The 26,517-nt window shown below is 43.3% G+C and overlaps 1 protein-coding gene across 1 annotated transcript in view; it reads right to left on the reverse strand.

The window, feature by feature from the left end:
* SKI (SKI proto-oncogene) overlaps positions 1–20,866 on the reverse strand; it is a 98,735-nt gene extending 77,869 nt beyond the window's left edge. Inside the window, exons 1-2 of the mRNA XM_008503598.2 lie at positions 20,111–20,866; positions 19,073–19,994 (exon numbers count right to left, since the gene is read on the reverse strand). Of these exons, the coding sequence (XP_008501820.1) occupies positions 19,073–19,984 (912 nt within the window). The 5' untranslated portion in view covers positions 19,985–19,994; positions 20,111–20,866. The remainder of the gene's footprint in view (positions 1–19,072; positions 19,995–20,110) is intronic.
* Between the last annotated feature and the right edge of the window lie 5,651 nt (positions 20,867–26,517).

A 26,517-nucleotide genomic window follows, 5' to 3' on the forward strand; every position in this document is an offset into this window, starting at 1 on the left:
ACCCCAGTGAACAAACCAACCAACCCTGACCTGCTTTTCTGTACACTCAACAGCACATGTGTTCAGGTAATTTTTGTGACTCTACCTTATATAATGACTAATTTTCAGTCAGATTGATTCCCTGGTGAGCTGTTGCAGACTGTGCAGCCATAAAAGCACTAGTGACAGTCAAAGAAGGTGACAGGAACAGTAGGCTGGTGTTAGGGCAGAAGCCAAAAGGAGTTTTGGCAGCAACAAGGTATATGTCAAATTAAAGTGACCAGGCAACTACAGCTTCAAAAGTATTGACTCAGTATGAACAAAATGTGCTGTCAAAACACAACATGTCAGAACTGAGCACATCAGATCTGTTTTACTTCATGACTATACATAGAATTACAGGTCAGGAGAAACACAGGAGATCCCAGAGGAGGAAAAAACCTTTGCTAATTAACTTACAATGTGGAAAGTAGAGTATTCTTACCCAGAAAACAGAGCAAAAGACATGTGAGTTTTTCTCTTTCTTCCTTACAATCCTTGGCAGTCATTAAAAAATGGTCAAAGGTGCATTCATTCTAGGTTTGGGAGTCATGACATTTGCAAAGAGGCAATATTGCTTTAAATCCCTTCCAGCAGCTTCCCAGCTGACAATCACTTGGCATCCTAAGGCTAGGTAGGAATTTGGCAACCACACAGGATTTCTACAACAATATTTGCAATATAAAATGAAACAAACAAGCTAAGAAGAATACCCCTTTCAAGCACCAGACAGTAAACAGGCCTTGCACTCCCACTCCCCTTTCTCCATTAATATTCAACAGTTTAAAATAAAGATGTACCAAAAAGCCACCAGGGAATCCAGGGAATTCATTAAGTCTTCAGTATTTCAGATCACCAGCCTCTGATTTTCAGTCAGCTGAAACTGGAAAGTCATTACTTCAGCTGCAGCCCAGGTCAGAGGAAAAAGTAATCTCACACTCACAAACCTGCCAGATTCCAGGTTCAGAATGAATGCAGGGTGGGTTTTGAATTATAAGGGGCTGAGGAAAATGCAGGATCTCAATTAAGAAAAAGCCAAACAACCCGTCCCCAGCAAACAAGCGAATGGCACTCAGTAGCATACATCAGAAGCCACCAGACCCACACAATATGGAAACTGTAAAGAGCATGGCAAACAATAAGTGACCAAGTTTCCCGTTGTATGCATACTTGGATTTCCTACCTCGTTTTGAGAGGATAAATGCATATATTTTACATATCCTTCACACTTACCACCCAAACCCAATCCCAAATACCCAGCTAGCACCTCAATACAAACAGCTAGTGCTGAGCCTTTTCCTGAAGCACAGCCCAAACTGCAGCACTCCCCCTGCACAACAACCCTCATGGTCTTTCCTGAACAAAGCCAGAGGAAACTGTTGCCACTTCGGGAAACTCCATGGGAAGACCGTGCAAAGGCAATATCCTGCTTGGTGAATCCTAGGAGCCAAGCACAGCTTCTAAAAACGGTCACAGATTTGCCCAGAAACCCTCTCCGTGTTGGTGTATCCACTGACTAGATCCCTGCTCCTTTCACTGCCTCTCTGATAAATCCCTTTATGCACTCCTAAAGCCAGCTGGTCCCAGAGCACCCATCCAGCAGAAACTCCTCTTGCTACTCTTGCAACCTCAGCTGTACAAAAACAGTGGAACAAGACAAGCAGATCTTTGTAGTGTTCTGTTTTGTTGTTTCTTTTTGGTTTGGGGGCTGGGGCTCTGTTTGCTTTGCTTTGTTTTGTAATAACCAGAGTCCAACCACCCAGGGTGTAGGTGAATTTCCATGTGAGGATACTTCCTTTTTTGAAAGTGCCACAGAAATTAAAAATTGCAACCCAATAGTCAGTAAAAGCTGCATTTCCATAAATACTGGAGTGAGCAGGCCAGGCAGAAGTTCCACCCAAAGGAAGAGAGAGCAGAGTCAGATAAAATGAAACCAAAGACTGTTCAAAAACGTTGAGTAGGTGATGTTCCTGCAGCTTATGGACATTTTGTCTTCCCTTGTCAGAAAAGCTGGCTTGCTAATTTATGGGCAGAGTGGGAAAAGCAGAGGGATACAGACAGACACAGAATACTTAAACCAGGACTCAGAATGGAGACAAAGCTCCCCTTTCACCTCCCGCTGCTATTTACCATCTGGGATCCTGAAAAGGGGGTGATGGGGAGTTTTGTGATGGCTTTGGCAAGGGGCAGGACATTTAGGATTTTCTATGTGTAAAGAGGTCATGTGTCAGCGCCTTCACAGCACATGGGAACACCATCGAAAAGGAGGTTCAACAAAAGGGTTGCCCTGGCTGAACTGGAGAGAAATTCTATTTAAAAATATCCCAGGCACCCATGAAGGATCTTAATAAGATTAATAATAATAAAATGGAAGAAAGTGCCTCCACAACCTAGTTTGGAAGGACACCGAAAAAATGAAGCAATGAACACATTCATTTGTTGCTATTATTGTAATAGCTTTTTTAGAACTGGTATGAGATTTAAAAGTAAAATGAAAATTGAATCACAGCATTTACACTTCTGTTTGGAAACCAAACAGAATAGTTTACCCCATGCGCTTTTAACTTTTGCTTTCTTGATCCCTTTACATCACGATTAGGAATCAAAACCTCACCAGGATTATGTTATATAAAATGTTCTGCAGCTCTGTGGAAAGGGAGAGATACTTTATATTACAGTATTCTTTGACATTTCCACTAATAGTTGGGGTTGAAGTCACGGAGATACAGCAAGGACTGAAGATCCAAAGTATAAGTACAGTATCTTTTTTATTCCTTTCTAACATAGCTTTGTTTCACAGAATCAACTTAAAAAAAGCAGTTGCATTAAATGAGGATTTCTGGGTTCAAAATGTTTCTTTTATTTTCACAAAAATTAATTATTAATATGGTAAAATTCCCATCATATGGTGCTACAGTAAATCTCCAACAGGATCCTTTAATCAAAGGACCTGAGGGAAACATGAGCATCCTAACCTTTTGCCCAGACTGGATGTCTGCTGACTAAAGTAATTCCAACAGCACTGCTACTGCAGACTAATCTGTGCATTAAATTATTTACAATCTAATCTCTACAAGAAGCACAGATGCAAGAATTAGTCACCAGAACTAATTCAGTAGTTTCTTATCCACGTGTTTGAAACTCCTGGTTGGTAGAAATCCTGTTTTCAAGTAAAAAAGCTTTAAACTAAAGATGTGACTCCTCTACCATCAACCACAGTGTAGTTAGAGGCAGTTTGTGTGTTGTGGAAGGAATATGAGCAACATTTCTAACTGTACTGATGGAATATCAAAAAATTAAGTCAGATCCTAAGGAATCTTTTAACACAGTCACTGGATAGTACCTGTAAAGCTGTGGGCCAGCAGGCTGCCAGTGAAAATGTTGTTCTTGTTACTCCCCAGCCTTGGAGCCCGATCCAAAACTGGAACCAAAAGGCAGCAGAAGGAATCACAATCAGCATCCTGCTGGGAGGCACACACAGATGGACACTTCCAGCCCACCAAAGGCTCTTCCACCTACCAGGGCTCATGATGGCTCAGTCCTACAGCCTGGAGTCAGGCTGCAAGAAAAACCCTTCTACCTTTCCTCCTCTAAAACCACGGGTGAGGCCATCAGCACCACTTGGACTCCTGAGTGTTCATTTAGGCAAAGCCTGCTCAGCATCCTGCCACCCAACAGGCTCCTTCCCTGACTTTTCGAGTACTCCTATTGTGTCATCTTCAAACTGCAGGAATTAGCAGTGGTTGACCATAATGAGAACGGGGTCCTTTAACAAACCACAGGCTCACTGACTGCACACTATAGGTGCTACCAGGAGCAATCTTTTTTTCTGCTTAATAATGGCAGATTTGCATATGTAATGTCAGCATACAGCCTATGCTTGAATGACAACAGATGATAAACTTTGCTTTGCAATTCACATCTGGCTCTGATTTATCTGCTGTCCTAGGGATAAATGCTATTTGTTGATGAAAATGGGTATGGAAACAGGAGAACTGCACCCAGTGATAATAAAAATTGCAATGTGCCAGGAATCAGTGCCTGGACCATCTGCTGAGCAAGAGGAAGGGAGGGTCACATACTCCTATCTGTCCTGGGATACATTCAAATATGATTTGGGGTTATTAAGGGAGGAATCTATAGAAATTAATCTCATTTCCTCTGTCTCCTAGGTTTTTGCCTACCATTCCCAGATATTCTCACATGGGGGACAGGGAGCAGAGGGAATTAAAGAGAGAAAGGGAGGAAGAGAAGAACCATCTGTCTAGAGTCCAAATGTTTTAAATCAGATGATCCTGCGCCAGGGTATGAAGAGATCCATTTGAACTCCAAGTATTTTTCTTACAATTTCCTAATCTAAAAACACATTGGGCCTTTTGAACAAACTATTTTCTCAAAAAGAGTCCTTTTGCTTTGGATATCAGTTCAAGAACACAAAGCAATTGTCACTTCAGAACTAAGAAGTAACAAAACATGAAGCCCCAGCCATCAATTACCTGTCCCACAGTCTGGCTGCATGTATGTCACAAGTGGTGATACAGTAATGGTGACACCACAACACACCGGGGTACATTTTCCCACTCTTACTGTTTTAAGAACCCAAACACAAGGCCACAAGACAGCACCATCCTGATACATAATTCAAAATGGCAGGGGCAGCCTGCTGAACATCACAGAATTGATGTTCACTTTTACCTCCTTACCCAAAAGATGTGAAATAAAAACCAAAGCAGAACAAGCAAACCACACCACGTTTTGCACCATCACAGAAGTATTCTTGCTTGTATTAATACTGAGTTACTTTCACCACTGCAGCCCCACTGACACAGCAACATCCTGACGTTCTGCAGTGGTGTCAAAAAGCAACCTGTCCAGACAGAAGGTGAAACAAAAGCAACTATTTAATAAAATGTATGACAACCATGTTAGGCAGTTACACAGATACTGCTGTATTGGTGTCATCTAGCTACAAGAAAACCAAATAAAAGCCTTGGCATTTTTCACTCCAAAGTCTAAATCTAACTGTTTCTACATTTATTTATTTTTTATGTATTGTTCTACTTTGAGACAATGAACATAGTTTTGCTTCATTTCTACAGCTATGAGAAGAGGTTTATAAACAGAGGGGGACACAGAGAAGCAGTCCAAAGGTCAAATGCACTGGGCAATACTTGGTGTTTGAAAATGTTAAAAAAAAAAAAAAAAAATCAAATCACAGTTTTGATAGTTCTTGGGAAAAAAAACTTAGCAAATTTGCAACAAAACTGTTAAGTAATTAAGGCAAGATACTTCACACATGAACTTAAACTGCTAATTAAATCCCCCCTGCTTAATTGACTAGATTTGCATATCATTCAGTGAGGAATGGGAAGGGCTTGGGCATTACACAAGTGCTTCCTTGTGCAGGAGGCAGCTCAGTAAAACAAGTCCTGGGTAATAAGAAAACGCAGGAACAGTTTCTGAATGAAATAAAAAGTTTAACTGAGATTTTCAGCATCTTTTTGTTAAAAACATTAGACAATAACTGATTCCAGTCTGTTACTATTCCAATAGAAATATTCAAAACAGCAGTGGTTTATACTGGTTTATACTCTTTAACCTATGACCATGACTGTCTGCTCACATGTAGAGTTCTCAGTGACCCTCAAAATGTGTTTAAATCCAAGGGAATGCATTTCTGCTTGAAAAACCCTGAAGTCTGCTAGAAAACGAGTCTGTCAAAAGCCCTGCTCCAAGGATGTCAGATTGGGATTTTTGTTGTTGAAGTGATAAGAAGTATTGTTACTCTCCAGACTTCAAGTGCTACAGAAACTTTCCCATCTGATTGCTGATGAACCAATCACTGAAGCAAAAAAGGAAAAATTTTTAACACTGGACTCCTATTTGTTGCACAGATTTTACTGGTCCCAGCTGAAGCAACATTATGTAAAGATGGGAAAAGCTGCTTTTTTCTTTTGTTCAGTCACATGCTAGGCCAAGCAGGAGAAACTTACACACAGCTAATACTGACATGAGCAACTGAAAGATCAGGGCCATTTTTACATTAAAATCTCAGGAAGAAGACGGAAGATTGTAACAACACCTCACGCTCAGCTCAAGACTGTTGTGGAAGTTGGTATCACATCAGCTGATAGCACATTCCATTCACAGATATTGGTAAAGAGATTTTTTTTTTTAATCTCAGTTTGTATCTTAAAAAAAAAATAAAATCCATCCTTATCCAATTTTTCAAGGTTCTTTAAGTCTTTGAAACATTAATATTCTTCCTAACAAAGCCAGCAGCTGCTCTGCCAGTCTGTGATATGGATGGTTTTGTTAAAAGGTTTTCGTGTGTTGGGGTTTTTGGTTTTTTTTTCAGTTCAGTGTGCTTTGCATATGAAACAGGACATTTCCCCACCCTCCACCCCCATTCCCTCCTAATCCAGAAGGGACCTTACTTCCTCCCTCTCAAACAAGCAGCTCATTCAGCAAAAGGGAAATCCCAAGATGCACTCGGGCAAGAAGCCTACAGAGGAGCTTGGAAAAAAAACCCAAAACAAAACAAACCAATAAACAAGAACATCCCCCACCCCCCCAAAAAAGTTACCATGTGTCCAAACCAGCAGGAAGATGAGCAACTGAGCTGGTAATTCTGAGCTTACTTCTGCTAACTGCTGCTGCAGGACACGGATCTGCCATGCCAGTCGTTTAAGTTTTTCCAAGGCTCTAAAGTAATACAGACTGCAGCCCTCCCCTGCCAAAACTGAGATTACAGAAATCCCATTTGGAAAATCTTTTACCTGATTACTGAGGCAGATTTAGTGGGGTGAATTTGGAGCATCTTAATTGTTACTTTGCAATTATAATCTAAAGAAAAATTCTGTTTTTAAAATGAAAATAAAAATCAAGCAACCTTGCCTTAGTTAAATTTTTTTGAGACAGGAGACCCAGTGCCCACTTTGTGACATCCAAACTGTCTACAGCAATTAATTTGGATGACACAGGGGATTATGATTTTTTTAATGAGGGAGTAAAAAAGTTCAAAAGGGAGGGGGGGTCTCTAATTAATACAAGAGATCTTTTATTCAAGAAAAAAAGTCACACTAAAAAAAAAATACAGCAACTTCAACGTAAGGGTTTTCACATCTGCCAAGATAAGACCTTGCTGCTCATTAAGGATGTTCATGAGTGAACATCCCTCTTAGAAACAAATATAGGAAGCTTCATTAGTGTGAGTCTCCTGAAATAATATCAAGTTATGCTAAGAGACAACTGCATCAATGAATTATTCCAGCTAACAATGGCAAATTTTTAGAAACTTCAATTATAAATTGGAATGTAAACTTTTAAGAGTGAAATTTAAATGTAGAAATAGACTTCTGAAAAGATAACCTCCAGTGCAACATCATTGATTACTCTAAAATTTTCATTTGAAAAATCTCATCAGAACCTGGCCCTTGAATTATAACTCCCAAGGAAAAACTCAGGAATTACAACTCAGGAGGCTGCATTCAGAAGCTATGACTATGACAAGTCATTTCATTTCCACTCTAAGATGCATTTTGGGAAACTTGGACCAAATCCATCGACTTCACTGGAGTCAAACCACAGAGCAAAACGTTGCCTCAACAACCTCCTCTGAGTTAAAGCAAGTTATGACTCCACTTCAGGGTCTTTTTCAAAGAAACTCCAACTTCTTTCATTTACTTGAATCAGTTCCTGGCATGGCTTGCATGACAGCACAGCTACACTGATGTCAAGTGGATTATTCTGACTGCAAACCAAGAGAAATAAACTGAATAAAGACCCTCAAGGTCTGGACCAGAGAGTGATTTAAATTCTCTCTTTTATATAATGGTAAAAGTTAAAACTTTGTGTATGCACCTGTAGGTACATAAATCCAACTCTGCCCACTAAGGCAATGGAACACACACCACAGGTGCTCAGATAATTCTCAGGAATGACACCAGGGAAAGATTTTCTTGCTGTGAACTTCCCCACCACTTCTGTCAGCACAGCTTCTCCTGATAAACCTTTACAAACGGCATCAGAACCAAGCCAAACAAAGAGACCACTGCCATTCTCTCCTGGTAATTTCTGTTTCATTGGCTCTCGGTGCTTTTTATTTAAGACTGAACTGTCCTGAAGCTGCTGTCAGAAAAAAAAACAACAAACCGAGCCCTGAGTTTTGCAGCACAGAACGGAAACTACAGGTGGGGCAAGAATCTCTGGGCTGCTGCAGTGAGCTGGCAGGAAGGTGCAGCCCCAGCTCAGGCTCCAGCTCTCCCGGGGCAGTGCTGCTCGGGGCTCCTCACCGAGGGAAGATGTGCAACATTTTTCATCCTGAGCACTGAACTGCTACCCGCAAAATAAAATAAAGCAAAGCGTGACGAGCTGTACAAATGCAAATGGCCCAAATGCCAAGACTAACACTTCTAAAACTTAATTCAACTCTTTCATTTCTTAGCTGCAGGCCGTTGACTGCCACTCCTTTTTTCCACCCAAACAAAAGACGAAAGGGATGACTCAAAGCAACTTGAATTTCAAGCTAGAGCCACAAAGCACTGAATGCCTGATCTTTAATATTAAATAGATGTGCATCTGATATTCTGTCAAACCCATCGCAGATAGGTTGTTAAAAAAATTACAAAAAATATAAAATTTACTTGAAAGACAAGAAGCTAAGTTAAACATTGCTGTAAATAATGATGCAAATAATATGATGAAGACAAGCAAACAGTGGTTATAGCATTGCCAACTCCCTCTACCCCTTCTTCCTTACAAATCACTGATTTGTCCTTTATTCTTTGTATTCACACAATTTTCTGTAATGAAATTAAAATTGTATAACTATTTTTTACCTTCCTAATTTAGTATTATTACACACAGTTCTTCCTCTGGTGCCACCAGCACTAAGAATGATCAATGAATCCATTACAAAAGAAGATTTTCACATAGATATGTTTCTAGAAATGAACTTTTAAGAAAAGGAACTCCTAATCTGCTGTGGTGCCAAGGCCTTGGGGCAGTGGTTCTGCATACCCATGAGCAGCATCATGGAGCCTTCACACCATTTCACCACTCTCCTGCTGAGTATGGCCCAAAGATTATTTGGCTTTAGGAGTTCTGCAAACACCTACACTGCTGGGGCAAGAAAGTAAAAAGGGCAAAACCCAAACAAAAGTAAATCTTTGGCTCTAGGAGTGCAAGGACTCCTTGTCTGGCATGGCTCCTGGTGAATGGATGGGAACAAAGAACATCAATAAGAGACCCAGTTCTGCAGTCTGTGTTCTTCTGCATCCCATCCACCTCCCAGCAGCTCTACACGCTGCTAAATACATTGATTTCAGAGGAACATTTCTAAATCATAGCAGCATGGGTGAGGTAATTCACACCCACTGAATAAACTGAAACTGCTAGTGGGGAGTTAAGAATGGCAAATTCTTCTTTTTTTTTTTTTTTTTTTTTTTTTTTCCCCTGAATGACACTCCATTATCTTTCAAGTCAAGTAAATTTTTCAACTGTGGAATGACAGCACTTCAGAAACACATGCTCAACATGTAATTTCATGTGAAATTCTCAGTAACAAAAGTGTTAATCATAAATCCACTATATCAACAAAGGTTAATGAAATCAGACCACACTCTGGCCTTAATTTTGTCTCTTTTCCACCTTTCTAGCCCATTACTCTGTACAAAAGCTGTAAAACTTACTTAACTGCAATAAATGTTTGAGTTTTTAAAAAAATACTTGTCAAAAAGAACAGTACGTAGAGAAATTTAATACTTTTAAAAATTATTTCAAGTAATTCACTGATTCTAACAGGTACTACTACTCTCTGTTTTAGTAAGCAACAGAAGAATCCCATTTTTAATACTCAGTGGAACCAATTTTGTTGGCCAGCTCCTGAAAAGAGTACCTACAAGCATTCCAGATGCTGCCCAAGATGCACAGCACCCCAGTATTACATAATAGTAGCAAGAAAATCACTGTCATGATCCCACTTTTACCATCAGAACTGCATGGACAGAACCCTGCAATGTGTGCAGCCTCCCCACTGACACTGGTAAGGGCTGTGTGTGCAGGGCAGCTCCAGGTTTTGGGCTCCAAGATACTCTCATACAAACAGCCTCATGCAGAAGTTCACATTCAAGCAAGACGTTGCTTTATCCTCTTCAAGTTCAATGAACACACTTGACTGCAGCAGCTTCTTGTGTGTCAAGTGACACAACACAGCTTAATTTTGCCCAAAAAGCAGTTTTAATTAAAAGGTCAAAATTACTAAGAGCAACATTACAGAAATTAAAATTGTAGACTCTCTTTCTTCCCTGAGAGAACTGGGAGCCTTGCCATCATGACCTTCTCTTAATGGTAGGAAAGGCAACAACTTTGTATAAAAAGAGAAAATCTAAACAGGTGGTATTCAATTTTGACAGTACCACTGGCACACAACACTAATGCAAATAGGAATTAAAATTTCTGCAGACCTCTCCCCAGAGGAGTGTCCTGGCTGGTTCTACCTGGGCCTGACCAATTGGAGCCTTTAACACAGGTAGAATCAGAAGTGGAGAGGTAGGGTTCCACATAAAAATGCAGGATGTGACAGTGAAAAGATATGAAATGGTTTTTCTTCTGACCCTAACAGATGTTGTCCAATTAAGGATGCAAATAAATCACCCTCTGCATTACAAGTCAGAAACCACATACATAAAAGCATTCTAAATACATTCCAGTTTAAACTTGCATAATTCTCCCACTGGAGAAATCATCTTAAACTTATGTAAGCCTTAGAAAGAGATGCTCTTACATACAATTCTGTGCCACTGAGAAGCAAGGAAAAAACATCTCTAGAAAAGGAGTGCACCCACACACAATTATCTGGGTGTGGAGGGAACAGAGGGGAAAAGCTGTGACAGGGACACACAGCCCAGGGTCTGCTGTTTCCACAGAGACCAAGCTGCAGCCGAGCTCAAGGGGCTGCTCCCCTTTCAGCAGCCAGAACTGTCTGTTATACTTAACCCAGACTTCCTAACACTTGATATCCTGTCTGCTATTTCAATGCCCTTACTCAATGTTTCAGACAGACATTACACAAACTGGCTGGTGAAAAGGGTTGAGAAACCAAGAAGCAATCCAAGTCAATGACCTTATTCTATAAAATGATACCATTGACTGCACAGAGGAAGAAGAACAAAGCACAGGGGTACATGGCTTCTGAATGTATCACTGAAATCTTCTGTAGGAAAAGACAAGCTAAGTTGCATCTTATTTTGTTAATGTAGCTACTATCTTTTCATTAAGCAATTACTTTGTTTCCAGTGCAACCGATTCTCATTCCAAAAGAGAAACAGTTTAACTTAAAGAAACACAAACCAACAGAAAACCAAACATAAAAGTTACCTTTGCACAAGCTTTGTAGAAAATGTAACTGTACATAAATCAATAAACAGCAAAGCCAGAGACCCAGTTATTGATTAGCTCCTTTACTGTTTATCTCTGGCATACAGAATGATGCTGCAGTTTTTACATACACACAGAACCTCTGTCCTCAGATATGTTCCCCCCAACTTAAATTAGACTGTAAAAATAAGCAGAAGCTGCTTAACATGGGTAGGGGTGGCAGGACCTGTCTCATTTACGAGAACACATGATTATGCAGCTTATCAGGTTGTTTTAATATGCATACACTGCTTGGAGAAGCCCAATTTTATGTGATAGCAACCAAACCACAGATGGAGCCAATGATAAGAGCTCTGCACATGGGAATTCCCAATTGGCTTCCAGAAGAGCTCTGTCCATGCAGCACTGACAGGCTCAGAGCTTGGCTGTGTGCATCAGTGTTTTGTTCCCTCATCCAACCAAAAGTCAAAGCAGAATGATTACCACAGTGCAGAGGGGAGTGCCCAATCTTTCTCAGCCCAGTAACAACAAAACACTCAAAGAACTGTACCTGCACCTGATCCAGTTTTGAGACCAAGCTTATGGTACTTGAATTTGCATCAGGAAAAAAGGCAGCCCCTTACCCCAGCTTTAGACATATTTCCTCAACAGGAAAACAAAACCAAACAAAACATAGTAATTAACAAATCCCAAATACAGCAACAAAAAATCCCACCCTGTTAGATACCTACTGCAGCCTGAAAACCTGATTTTACATTTGGCAACCAGCAGACAAAATCCTTTCAGTCTGAAGCCAGCTCCCAGTTGCAGAAACTATTGCCCCATTCAGTGAGATCCCTGAGGACTGGAACACCAAACATCAATGAAACCAAAAACCTCATTAATGAGCAAAATGAAAATCCTGCAGTAGCAGAACTGCAGGTTCTGGTCTCAGCTTCAGCACAGTCCTCCAAATGCCAGGGAAGGCCACAGACTTTGTGAAGCTCCTTTGTCTCCCCAGCAGCATATTCTGGTTCAGGATCTGTCCCTCTATTCTGCAAGAACTGCCAGTCAACACACCGGAAGGAGTCCGAGACATATACAAGTCTTCTGTGGTTTGTGGGTGAACTGGTTCCAATTACTACACCAGCTGATTGCTTGAGTGAGAACTGCAGAACCAGCCCCAGAGCCTCAGACCTTCAAATTAACCTCCTATGTTCCAGAAGATATGGGAACAGGTGACTTTAGTAATAATCTGACTTCAAGTCTCTACACTAACAGTGAAATGTAAGACAAACACAACTAAGAAGGTATAAATAAGGAACGTAAGGGATCACATCTTTTCAGAGCCAGCTTCCTTCTCTGTAATTATTTTCCACCAACATATCCTGACTACTAGAGCCTGAGAGAGTGGAATAGCATTTTAAAAAGCAGTGCAGGTTTATTAATTTCTATTACCCTGATCACAAAACGTGCAACAAAATTAGGTATTATCTAATAAAGTGTATGATTAACAAACATACTATAATTGACAAGTTTAAAGCAAAACACTCTTTATTACTACATTTAAAAGTAATGTTTCCTGTACCTGAAGATCAATTTGATTTAAGTACTCTATGGCCACTCAGCTAAAATGGATTAGCCTAGTAATTGACAGTGTTGTATCGACAGACTCTCTACAGTTCAGTCTAAGTTCCTTTTGTCTAAGCTCTAATTTCTTTCCAAGAACCCCTTGTTTGATTTAGCGTAACTGTTCCATGACACCTCCCTCTACGTAAGAGTCACCGTGTCAAGTTCAAAGTTCACTTTTAAAAAACAAAACAAACAAACGTGAGAATTAAAAAAAAAAATGAAAATCTGGGTCTAAGTACTGTGCACATTGAGACACAACTCTTGAGTGTGATGGCAAAGCAGTCTGGCCAGCTAAGCCAGCAATATGAGTTCCAATCATCAGTTATCACCAGGAACAGCCAGCCCACTCCTTACTGCAGCCAGTGCCACTCAAACCCCTTAACCCTGGCAAAATAACTTTGCTAACAGATGAAAACAACACGAGTTTTCACTAAGAATGGACAGCCCAATCTCTCTGCAGACCCAAATCTCGCTTGGGCTCAACAGCCTCAATGTAGCCCCAAAGCTCTCCCTGTTCCAGCAGTGCTGAGACTCAAGGAAGTTGCAGATAAGGCTGGAGTGGCTGCCAGAATCTGAGCCACTGCTTTGTCAAGACATGTTCTGAGCAGCCTCACACTGACGCCTCCAGATGCTTTTACAACACTGATCTAAAGGCACCTCTCAGCAAGTGAAAACACACCCTCAGTGGTCAGTCAGCTCAGGCTGGTGATAACCACCTTCAGATCCTGGTGGAGACCCAGGTGTGAGGCTCTCAACACATCCAAAAATCCAACTGTGTTTACAGGCAGCTTCAAAGACTGCTACTGTTTGGGCAGAACATACACCCAAGCCCGAAACCACAGAAATGGAGAGGCAAGTGAGGCAGCCCAGACAATGATGGGAGAGGCAGATGTTTAAATACTTTAAGCAGTAATTTTCAAAAGAAGAGATTGCATGTAATTCCCTCCCTAATTCAAGAGGACTGAATTCAGGAACTTGGGTACTATTCTGGGGCAACAGACACCCAGAGTTGACTCAACACCATTAGATCATTTTTTGAAGCATGCTCTTTGTCTAGCACACATGCACGTACCTGCTTCTTTGTTCTTGATCTACAACATCTGTAAAACTGTTTGCACGCTTGGGAAAAAAATGCTGATGTCTGCTGAAGCAGTGACATCTCCTCAGGTACACAGGACTTTGTTTCAGCTTGGTAGCGTTTTTGATGTTCAACTTTTAAGCTGCAAAAGGATTCTGAACTAAAGTCCTGTCCCAAGATTTCGACATTTTTCTTTTAGGGACTTCAAAAGTTTTGCTGGAGAATCTCTAGTAGCATTCTTGAATATCAGGTAAGAGAACAAATTACTTCATTGCTCCATAGAAAAAAAAAATAATTGAACCCTCAGCTCTTGAGCAAAATTTTCCAGGAGTATTTATTAAGTCAGTTTGTACCAAAAAAGAAAAAATCCTGAGCACCACTGCCTGGGAATTATATCAGAATCTCTCTGCTATACCTACCATAGGATATATACTATTAACAAATAAAGAAGATTACCACTGCAAGGAGGCAGGGCTTTAGGATACAGAAAGAGGAAGATTCACGCTCTAGCTTTATCACTGCAGCATTTCAGGTGGCATAAAGCTCAGCACAGCACCTAAAAGCCCACGGCAACCCTACAGCTCAGTCAGTACTGCACAATTTCACTTTCAGCAATTTTTGTTCTTTGATTTGGCTGAACACTTGACCTGGCTACACCTTTCTCCAGCTGAGAGTGCTGCATGTTGTGGCAGCACTGAAATGGTAGGCATTGTGAAATAAAAGTGGGAGGCCTCCTGTGCTCATTTGTGTGTCAGTACCCAGAATGCTGCTTCTACCTTCCAGCTACTTCATAGAAGTGCTGCTGGGACTTGAACCGTGGGAACACTGCAGTGCTGGTGTGTGTGGGTGTGTTCACACGTGTGCATGGAAAGCTCTCCTATTCTCTTAGTGTCTGATCACATTCAGGTTTGCTACAGATGTCTAGCACACAGGTAGGAAATATGAAAGCACTGTCAAATGTTGCTTGGTTCGATACTGAAAAAAGAAAAAATGGATTGAAAAGATCCGGAGTGAAACCCACCCTCCTTTACTGGAAATAGCAACCAACAAAGCCTTCAGGGCTGTTTTTGAACTAATTCAATCACAGTGGAAGCATATTGATGTTCAGAAAGCAGAGAGCTGCCTGTCACACAGAAGTGAAAAGCTAGGATAAGAGACACACCATATCTATACCAGTGAGTGAACACTCAGCTGCACCAGCTTTGGCAAAAAGGCTTTGGCACTGCCAATGGATTTCTAGGACCCTGTTTTGCAACCTGTAAGGTTATTCACATTATTAATTTCTAGAAATATGCCAGAATGGAATGGTTGTGCTCCATGACAGTAATGGTGGATGAACAAAACAGGACACCTACTCAAGCAAAAGCCATGTTGGTGCATGGAGTCTCTGAAAGATCAGAGAGAAAATGAAGCAGAAAAAAAGCCTGGACGAGCATGTGAGAAGGGAAAAACCCAGAGAAGGATACAAAGGTCAATGCAGAGGTTATCATATGGCTCAAGAAATGAAAGCTCTTTGGGAAGTGTCAGGAAGGTGAAGAAGTGTATAGGAAGTCCCTCAATCATCCAAGGATGAACACAGAGGATATAAAAATAAATTTTAGAAGAGGGCAAAGAAAGTGGCTGAGACCTCTGTGATTCCTGCTCCAGCAGGGGCTCCATCTGTCACAACTGCCTCACATTTTTGGTCAGAATTCTTTGCTGCCTTCATCCAGATCCTTCTCCTGCAAGTGGCAAGACCAGGCAACACACATCTTGTTCAACCAACGAGGCTGACAATGCATCTGCATGCATGTATCCACCTCTCCGTACAGATGGAGAGATAGGCACAAGGGATAGTGGATGCATACAGAAGTGTATGTTGGGAATGAAGTATCCAGGGAAGGCTGTGCCTTGTAGCAATGCTTTAAAACCACATGAAGGGGAAAAGAAAAACAAAAAACAAAAAAACACTAGCTGGGGAAAGAGGGCAGTTTTGTCAGTGTGCTGATTCTGCAGTGGGGGCTTGTGCCAACCCAGCTCCTCCATTTAAATCAGATCCTTAAAAGGCAGAGCTGTGCTGCCAGAAATCTACATACCTCATCACATAAACCTCATGATGACACACAAAAAGGTCAGAGAACTCACTGCTTCTAAAACAGCCAGCAAAATGGTCATATGCACCCTTTGCTATCAACATGCTAACAGAGCCCCAGGGAAAACAACAGGCAAAGCAGGGTGTACATACACATGCATAAATAAATAAATTGGGAAACTGACAAAAAGCCCACTCTTGAAAGCAGAAGACCAAGTATCTGACACAGCAAACTAGGGCACACAACACACACAAATACCTCTGTATAAAACAGAACAAAGACATGCAGAGATCTACATCAAAAAGGAAGACCACCACAAAGACACATATGCTTCATCCTTTCATCCAGACAGACAGACAGACAGAGAACCCAACAGACACACAAAACCCACAAAGACTGACAGTAATTAACACAAACATGCAGACATGGGACCATCCTTTTCTTTCCTTACTAGGCACCTAAACTTTACTCCAATGTTACTTGCCCCTGGCCACAGCGTACCAATCTCAGAACCTGATTAAATCTCTCCGTAATTATCCGCACACACTGCTACAACACAAATGACCTTAGCATATGATATCCGTTGGCTAAGCCCAATGGAAAAAGACCTCAGAAAAAGGAAGCACACAGAACTCTGCCAGCAGTGTCAGGGTCTTCTCAGGACTGCACCACATCAATAGGAGAGCCCTGAAGAAAGCTCAGAAACTTAAGTCCAGCTCTGCACAGGATGCATGATAACGTGTCCTTTTTTTTTCACTGCCCCATCATCTGAGCACACACCACTCTGATCTGTCCTATCAAACTCCTTGCCACCTCCCAAATGAACTTTTCCAGGAGACTTAATGTTTTATGATGACAGAACTTTGTCAATTTTTTCTACAAATAGATGGCCACAATTTCCTTATATAGCTGTTATTGTCCACTATTTATGTATCTTGAATTCACTCTGCCAAGGAGTGCTGCACTGCATGCAGATTTGGAGGGTGAGGGGAGAGTGCTTGCCATGTTCTGAACTAGGTCCTAATTAAGAGTCAATAAAAAGTCAGGCAAAGCCAAAAATCAGTGGTCTGATCTTGTTCTCCACCTGCAGCCTCACCTGGGGTCAATCACACAATTGAACAGAATGCCCTAAAAAGCCTTGGAAGCAAAGCAAAGCAAAGCAAAGCTCCACTAACATTCATTTTCATTAAACCCTAGAAACAACCAAGCTAGGGACACGATGCCTTTCCTGGAGATTTCTTAATTTTGCTTTCCAAGTAAAGTATGCCCTAGGAAATTCATTTCCCAACGCGAAAAATGCCCCGGCTTTCAGAGCCCTGCTCTCCTCTTGCAGACATTAATATACATCTACCCCACGGTTCCACCTTAGCACATGACTGACAGAGAATAGACAAGCCATTAAAAACACATCCACCTCCAACCACGGAGATAATGTGGCTCATTACAGCCCAGCTTTGTCACAGCGGTCCTGACACTCCAGCGGGAGGAAAAGGAGGGGTGAGGAGAAGGGCTGAAACCGGGGCTAAGCACAAGACCTGGAGAGAAACTGGAACTTGAACAAGGGAGACTATTCCTAACTCAAAAAACATGGGAGGCCAATCAAATGGCTGAACGAGGCCTCTCAGGGCAGCTGTAGCAATTACTGCATTGTTTGCACAGGGTATTTTAAAAAACCTGGGTTTTTTCAGGCTTTTTTGTTGCATTTTTTTAAAAATCAAATCTCTAAGTCAGAGTGTGCCTGCCCCTTTCAAGAGGTATTTGGAAAGTTAATACAGAATTTTAGTGAGTACTGCTTGAAGCGTTGCTGCTCTTTCTGAGGCGTCTGTATTTGCCCTTCTACTCCAGGCACATAAAACCAGAGAAAAGTTGGGAAATCTCTGACAAACCAGGCAAACCTGCAGCGTAAAACTCAGCAGGCGAGAGTTTGTCTTCACCTCCCAGAGGGGAGGGGAAGGAGCAGAAGGAGAATTGCTCTTCCCACAGCCAGTGGCACCGCTGCCAGCGAGCCAGACATCCCGGGGGCTGGGAGCAAGTCCTCAAGGCCCTGTGGCACGATTGCCCATTGCTCAGAACTGGTGCCAGATGCCAAGGCAGCCTCCCACCCACACACCAGGGGCTCTGGGATCTAGAGGCAGCTCAGACCGAAAAAAAACAAAACAAAAAAAACCCCAAACAAAAGATACCTAAAAAACAAACAAAAAAGTGCCTCAGCTCTGTGCAGCATATCGAAAGAAGCTGCTGCAGCTGGCCCTGGACAGAGGCATTCACTGGATGTCTACCGACCCCAGTCCACACACGCCTGTCTAGAGGGGAGATTCAGACTCCACAGGGATACTCTAAAAGCAGGGACTTCTTCATTCACGTTCCACGCACTAAATCTGAACACCAGTAACCTGCAGCACTAGCAGCATTTTTCCTTTGCAGCCACATTTAATTCCAACACAAGCCTTTAGACAGCCCCCCCACCTCCACCCCATTATGCAGTCAATCAAAACCTGTAGATTTGCATCTGCAGCCACCAGTAACAGTTTTTTTCTGACTTATTCCTTGTCTTGACCCCTAACAGAAGCTCTTCAGACCTGAAATCACATACTTCCTGCAGAAGCCTAGGGTAGTAATGTGAAAGATTTCGAAGATCAGGTTCTATGTACAAACAGACACATATACAATTGCAACAAACTCCAACTGCTGTGTTCATAACCCAGCCGGGGAAGGAAAGGTGCCATCTCAAACACTGCCCGTCTACATTCACACACACGTGGTAAGAATTAAGAACACGGTTAGACTGCTAAATGACTCAAAGGAAAAGCAGCTGGTAACAAATTAGGTGTATCAATGGCTGCTACTGGAATTATAGAAAATTCTTTTTCTCCCACCTCCCCCCACCCCCTTTAAAATTGAAGGCATCACTTACCCTGGGGGCTTTCCTCTTGTATTTGTTGTTATAGTCAAATTTTTCTTTCATTTCATCTAAAAGCTGGCCCAGCCTAGCCTTCTCCTCTTTCCCAGTGTAATCCTGGCTAAGGAGGATATAGGATCTCCAGTTTGCAGAGTCAAAGCCCCAGTGGCAAGTCCTGTTTTCCAGAGATTTGTGAGAGTGGACCACAAATTTGTGAGGTGGGTACATAAGTCTGCAGTCCAAGCACTGAATGCAGGCTGCGCTGGGGTTGCTGTAAAGCTCTGGCACCAAGAGTCCCTTACACTTCCCAAAGCACTCATGATACACCTTGAAGCTCTTCTCTGTAAGCTCCAGCTCAATTGTGCTAGAGAATTCCTTCTTGCAGTGGGGAGGGTAGGTGCCACCATAAAGCAAGGCGTTACAAAGCCTCTCAGCATCAGTTTTAGTGATGAGCCCGCAGGAAGGAGCAGAGAAGGGCAGGATGCCCATGACTTTGAGGATTTCCAGCTGGTCAGCAGTGCATCTGGAGCAGTAAATATGCAGCTCATCACACACCGAATTAATCTGCTGCAGGGAGAAGTCCCTGAGCACCGAGTTCAGGATCTGGGGCAAGCAAAGCCGCTTTTCTCCACCCACCACGAAGCAGGAGATGGTTTCTCCTTCCAGGATGGTCTCGCACCTCTCTGTGGATCTGTCCGAGGGCATGAAGAAGGGACCAGGCATTACCGGAGGAGGCTGGATAGGGGGAAGATGCAGTACAGGTTCTGTTGGGTCTTTGCCATTGTCTTTCTTGTACATCTCCTGTGCCCATCGTGCTGAGAAAGCAGCAGGGCCACCCAGGGAGCTCATAGAGCTCAGATGAAACTGTTCCAAGGTCTTCTGCAGTCCTGGATGAGGCTGGAAGCTGCTTCTACTTACAGTCTCCATTTTTTAGTTTCTATTCCCAAAACAAACAACAACAAAAAAATCCCCAGTTATCTTCCACTCTGGTATAAATCCACTTAATGGATTTTTTTTAAAAGAAAAAACTAGGAGCAAAATAGAACAACCCACCCTTGTTTCTTTCGCCTTCCCACTCAGGTTCAACAATCCACTAACGAATAGGAAATAAATCCTTTTGTATGCGTGTCTCTCTCTCTCTTCTTTCTTTTCTCTTTCTTCGTTACAATTTCAAACCCTCCAAGTCTCCAAGCTGCCCCGATGGAGCAGAGAGTCACGGCAAAAAGAGGTCTTCATCCGAACACTTACCCCCTCAGCCAACCCCGCAGGCAAACCAATCCCGCCTCCCACACCTCCACCGTACACACTCACTCGCACACTCACGCACACGCCACCCACAGAAACACAAAAAGTCTGTGCCACGCTCCCAGCACCAGCGGCTCAAATATGTGCTGGCGGCTGCGGCTTCTCTGCAGCGATCACCCTTCTGTCCATATCCACCGAAAAGGAGGCGCGGGGGAGGGAAGTAAAAAGCAGGAGGAGGCAGAAAGCTTGGTCTGTGGAAGGGAACCACGCAGAAGAAAAGGAAAAGGCCCAAATCTCTGGCACTTCCAGCACGGCGCGGGGGCTTCGGACGGGCAATAGACGGGCTCCCTTCCCCCGGGCGGCCCCTAAGCTTGATCTGGGAGGACTCCTCGTCTCTCGGTTGGCTTTGCTTCCCTTATTTCTCTCGGTCTTCTCGGCGTGCCGTGGGGAGCCGCAGTACCAGAGCGCACATCCTCCCAGCTCCTCTTTCCAGCAGAGACTAAGAGTGCCTGAGAGCTGAGCTAATGCAGGCTGGCTCAGCCTCCCTCACTCCTCCTCCTCCTCCTCCCCCCCTCTGTTTGTTGGTGTCTGCCTCAGTCATTGAATCCCGGCCAAGAATGTGACCAACTCCCCAGGCCGGGCTCTTCCAGGAACCGCGGCCGCCTCCCCCCTCCGCTCCTGCACGGGCGGGTAAACTGCTGGGTTCACAGACCGCCGCGCCGCCGAGGAGGGGCGGTAGGGCGAGGGCTTTTTCCTCCGGCCGCTTTCTCTCTCGGCAGCGCGGAAAAAGGCAGCGAGCGGCACCGCTTCTCTGCCTCCGCACCCGAGGCAACTGCGGGCGCCCCGCAAAAAACCCTCTGCCCGTAGCCAAACCTGCTCGCAACGCCTAAGTTTAACTTCGAGCACACGCCCCTCTCTCTGAGCCCAAATCGCAGGCGTACAAAGACAATTTCTGGCGGAAAACAGCGCGGCCCGATCACACATCCTCCGATGCGCGGCGCGGCATCCGCACACCGGATTTACCCAGCGCCCCTCTCGCGACACACATGTCACACCCCCCGGCTCACACGCGACGCCTGTGCGCGCTTCAGACGAGGAAGAGGCGTCGGGCACGGCTGCAACACAGGCGTGCGGGAGGTAGGTGAGCCCTCACTGAAGGAGTCAAGCAAGAAAAGGAAAAAAAAAACAAACGCAAAGCCCAACCACCCACACTTGTCGCAATCGCGGGCAAGTCGGTGCCTCTATCGCAACAGGAGGCGCCGGGGATGCCCGCGGGCGGCAGCGCAGAGGCGGAGAGGAGCGCCCCCTGGCGGGCGAGGAGCGGCACCGGCGGCTGGGACGGAGCCGGGACGGATTCGGGGAAGGGACAGAACCGAGGCTGGGCCGGGATCATAGCCAAAAATGTGGCTTCTCCCTTGGCTACAGAAAGTGAGCACGGGGTGTCTGCTCTGCCGGAGTTTGCCCTTACGGTATAAAAGCAGAAAAGCCAAGCTGATCGGGAGAGAAGTGGGACAGAGACCGATACTGAACAGGAAACCAAGGGATGGGGACTTGGCGCTGGGAGCACGACCCGCTCACCTCCTCTGCATTTCTGTATTCCAGAATCCATGCAGACCAAAGGGTGAGGCCTCACAGAGTTCCAAAAGAGCTCTGATCTTGCAACTAAATCATCATTTCTCCAGAGAGGAGCCCACTCGCACATGTCCAACTTGGACATTGGGCCGGAAAGTATTAAAAGGGAGGGCAAAAAAGGCAAGAACCAAAAATTGTTGGTCCCAGCCATCATTTGTATCAGCCTGTGCTGAGGAAAAATGCTTGGAGCATCTCCACCAAACAGCTTTACTCTAGAAAGCCACCCGTGGCAAGAAGTGACCTGTATGCTTCTGGTTAAGACAATGCGCAACACATGGATTTACTGATCCACACCTGGAATTTTTAGATATTACCAGACTATTGAGATCTGAGGAGATCTGAGACCTAAAAACCTAGGCCATACAGGCCATGTTCAGTCCTGATGCTGAAGAGGTTACCAGAGAAAGCAGGGCTAGGAATATTCCTCACTGAGTAACACATGTATCTGAAAGGTTTAAAAGAATAATTTTCACTAATGTACAGACACTTGATAATGTGAAGGACATCTGTGACGTTCCATCATTACTGTTAGAAAAAAGAAAAAAAGTCCTGCCCACCATTCAGCCTTGCCTCCAAAAAGCTGTGACTGCAGCCAGGTCTATCCGGGACGTGGCCGTGGATCCAACTGACATCAAAGGGGCAAAGAGCAGCAGAATAACTCCCTGGGTGGATTTAGTCCAGTTTTGGTCAGTTTTAAAAACTCATTACAATATAAATGGCCAGATATGCTCAAACTTCATGTATGGAGCTCCTGATTCCTTCAAAGAATGAAATGAATGCTTGTATGAAGTCTGACGAGCAACTGGGAAGCTGTTTAGCTCTGGAAGCTGTTGGTTTGGGGTTGGTTTTTTGCACTCTCTCTCCTTTATGTCTTAGAAAGAAAGGAGAAGAGCAACTGCAGTTCATTTTCAGAGGTGCCATTTTCCCCTCCAAATGGTTCTTTAATGCAAGTAAATCACTGGATCATACAACAGATTGTTTATGGGTGGAATTCATAAACTGAATTCCTGCAGCAGAGGGGACTACCAAAAAGACAGGAAGGATGGTCTTGTGGTTAAAACAGAAAACTCAGGACATCTGGGGTCTATTCCCAGATCTCCCACAGAGTTCCTGTTGCCTCAGGCAAGTTGTTTAGTCTCTCTGTGCCTCAGTTTCTGTATCTGTGAAATCCAGATGGTGACCAATTAGAGTGGCAGCTTCTTAACCTAAATTCATGACGGGACAGAAACTAATTTTCAGTTTCTGCAGTAACAATGCAGTAAAACTTCCATTTCTTTCTACCCCACAGACTTTTCAGAATGAAACAGCAGTAGGGCTTGAGAAGGGGGAGAGGGGAGAGCTGTCATTTGGGATTAAGGTGGCACCAGTTCTGAAGTGAATGCTGTGCATCCTAAAATCATATTAATCTCTTCCCCAGTAACTCTTTGTCGTGCTCCAGTTCCAAAGCCCTCTAGCTGGAGAAAAGAGAGGGGAAAAATACCTCAGAGGAAGGGCCCTAACACCACAGTGTTTTTCTCACTCTCTCCCTCTTCTCCTCCCCCTCTCCATTGGCTTCAAGGCCAACAGCTCCTGGAACACAAACACTCTTGTAAACTTCTGAACCACACAGCCCTATGGTGGGTGGGTGTTTGCTCCCTGCCTGCCAATTCCAAATCCACCCACAGATTCCAAAGGCCCAGAACAAAAAGCAGACTCCATTTTCCATATTTAACAGGCAATTCGTTTCCCTCCCTCTCCCCTTCATTTGCAGAACTCGGTGCCTCTCCCAAGTTCTGTGTCCCACCTTCTCCATGTTCCCCAAGTGGAGGGTATCATGTTTGTGCAGATGTGTTTCTGGGCATGTGAAAACTCTATTCTAAACTAATCCATCCCAGTGTCCCTCTGGTTCTGGACGCCTGCTTAGTCAGGAAGAACTGGGGATTATCAAGGATGGTGCTGCACATTGCAGCTATTTGACAAAATGTTTGGGAAGAGCCTGTTGTGAAGATTGTGAAGAAGGAAGTGAAAAATAATAGTGTGGGTGCCAATGTGACACATCAAAATTCCTACTGTAGCTCACGTTAGACAGTGGGTCTCTTTTATAGCAGCAAACATCTAATTTCTCTGTGTTTGTATCCCACATTTTCCCTTCTAATTGTGATATTCCAGTTCTGAAGTAAAACAATTTCTGCACAAGCAGGATTTATCCTTCCCTCCTTTCCTTCAGAGACCACCTGCTAAACATGATCATTTTCACCTTTACAGTGAAACTGGGGAATACCAGACTATCCAGATTCTGCAAAATAAGGTTGCAGGCTCTGTTGAAAGAGACATAGCTGACAAATCAGGTGGTTTTTTCAATCAAATATTTCAATTTTTCATCAACACACAGATTCCACGTGCAGAAAATAATGTAAATTCCACAACTGTGTACTAAGTTCTTATCTCTTTGTCTGAAACAAAGTTTGAAATGTTTCTTATTAGAGATCACATTTTTTAGATATTTTTCTTAGATATGTACTGGGAAAAAAAGAGCATTTTAAAACATGTAGGAGTCACTAGGAAAACAAGTTTCATGAATCAGTCATATTTAAGATGAATCAAACACAAATTTTCACTGTCCAAGAAGGTCAGCAATGAACTCATCTCAACAAGAATGTTCTCTTTTTTTAATTATAGGAAAAATCAACTATTTACACACCACCTTTCAGGCCAAAGAGCTCAGTGAGGTGGCTGGGACTTCTATGGTATTTACCACCTATCAAATCCTATCTACCATTTTCAGGGTGAGCTTTGGGATGCTTCACAGCCTTGAAAATCTACCCCCTGTACTATGCTTCATACAGACTGGTTTCAGGTTTGATACACATTCTAATAGCTCATTTATAAGTTCATTTTAGGGTTTTACTGTGCTCCAAGTAGTGGCAAGATTTATTCTGGGAGTAGTAAAAACAAAATTGGTAATCATGAGAATGTAAGTGGGGAGGTGATATATGGGCAGATGTAAAACTTTCTGAAATTGCTGAGTTACACGAGTTGGCAGTTGGTGAAAATTTCTTCAGATAACCTTGGATAGCAGGGTAAGTGGGAGTTCATTCCAGCAGGGAATTCCACCCGCAAAAAAGCAGATGGGAAGCAGAGCTGGAACTGACTCTGGGTTCTTCTGGCATTCCCAGGGCATTCTCTGTGAATCTCACTGCCATGGCAGCTAGATCTGCAGGTTTGGTTCAGCTAACTGGTCTGATTTCACCACCTTCATAGCAGTTTCTGCCACCACTATAGAAGAGGATGCCATGGATTCATCATGATTTTCTTAACACCATTCACAATCCCTGGCTCCTGTCCAGCTCTGCTCCATAGCCTATCTCCTTCTGTATCTTTTACTTCTTTTCAAAGCAGAGAACCTCTTGATCAATACACATCTCATATTCCTCTCTGTTCCTGATCCTCAGAGGATAATCATCTGGGATAAGCTTGCCTTTAAGCTCAGGTTACAGCAACCGATGCTCTTTTCTCCACAAGTCCCTAGAGCTGGCCAGGATAGCAGCTCTCCTGCTAACACAGTTCTGCAGGCTGTCTAGAACAAAAGCTATTTGACTCAAGGTGAACTTAAGAACTGGCTTGAATTGTCACAGAGCTTGACTGTAGGACGTACATCCATGATTTATATATGGAATGAACATATGACCTGCTTAAAATACGACTTGCTCTTACACCTTAAATTCACATTTAAACTGCAAGAAATCATCAGGTATCCTAAGAACGACAGGAGGTGAGGAGCTGTTAAAAGCACATGAAAGAGCTCTCCATCTTTTAGAATTTTTTCATCCCAAGTTGCCTGGTATGTTGCTCAGGGCTGCCCCTCCCACCCACACACTCTGTACCTACATGCCCCAGTGGACGTTGCCAAATACCTCATTTAAAAAAAAAAAAAAAAAAAAAGAAAAGAAAAAAGAACAAAAAGACATGCTTGCTACCTCCAATAAAAAAAATTAATCTACTGGAGAAGTCAGAGTAGGGAATACAAGCTGGAATGCTTAGGATGCCCGGAGAAGCTTACAGAATAGTCCTGTTAGGTGACTCTGGGCTGCACAGACTTTTTGTCATTTATATTAACACAGAATCTTTCCTTCATTGCTCAGCATACCCAGCAATAAGCAACCAAGGAGCAGAACACACATCCAACAGAGAAGGGGATAAGAATACCAAGCCAAAGCCTTGTCCCTGTAGAATGAGCAACTGAACTGTTGCTATCCCCCCTCAGCATTTCCTCCTAGCATGGTTCTTACACAGGCTGCCACCAAACAGTTGCCATCACCCTTCCAGGGAAGAAAACTCAACCCATTTAAGTTAAACCTAAGACTTAAGCAGAGTATCTCCCCTGGCTCCCAGCCACCTCGTGTATCCCAAAGCAATCCCTATCAAAGGAAACAAGTGTGCCAACCTTGCACTACAGGAATTACTGATTAGCAAAACCTGAGCTTTGAGCTTCACCAAAACAAAGTGGGTTAACTCCCCTCCCTTGCCCTCCCACACACACTCTATCATGCAGAGAAGCTGTGGGAATACTGATTTGATCTGCTGCAGCTGCTGTGGTGAGTAAA

This window comes from Calypte anna, chromosome 21 (genome assembly GCF_003957555.1).
Source record: "Calypte anna isolate BGI_N300 chromosome 21, bCalAnn1_v1.p, whole genome shotgun sequence".
NCBI lineage: Eukaryota > Metazoa > Chordata > Aves > Apodiformes > Trochilidae > Calypte > Calypte anna.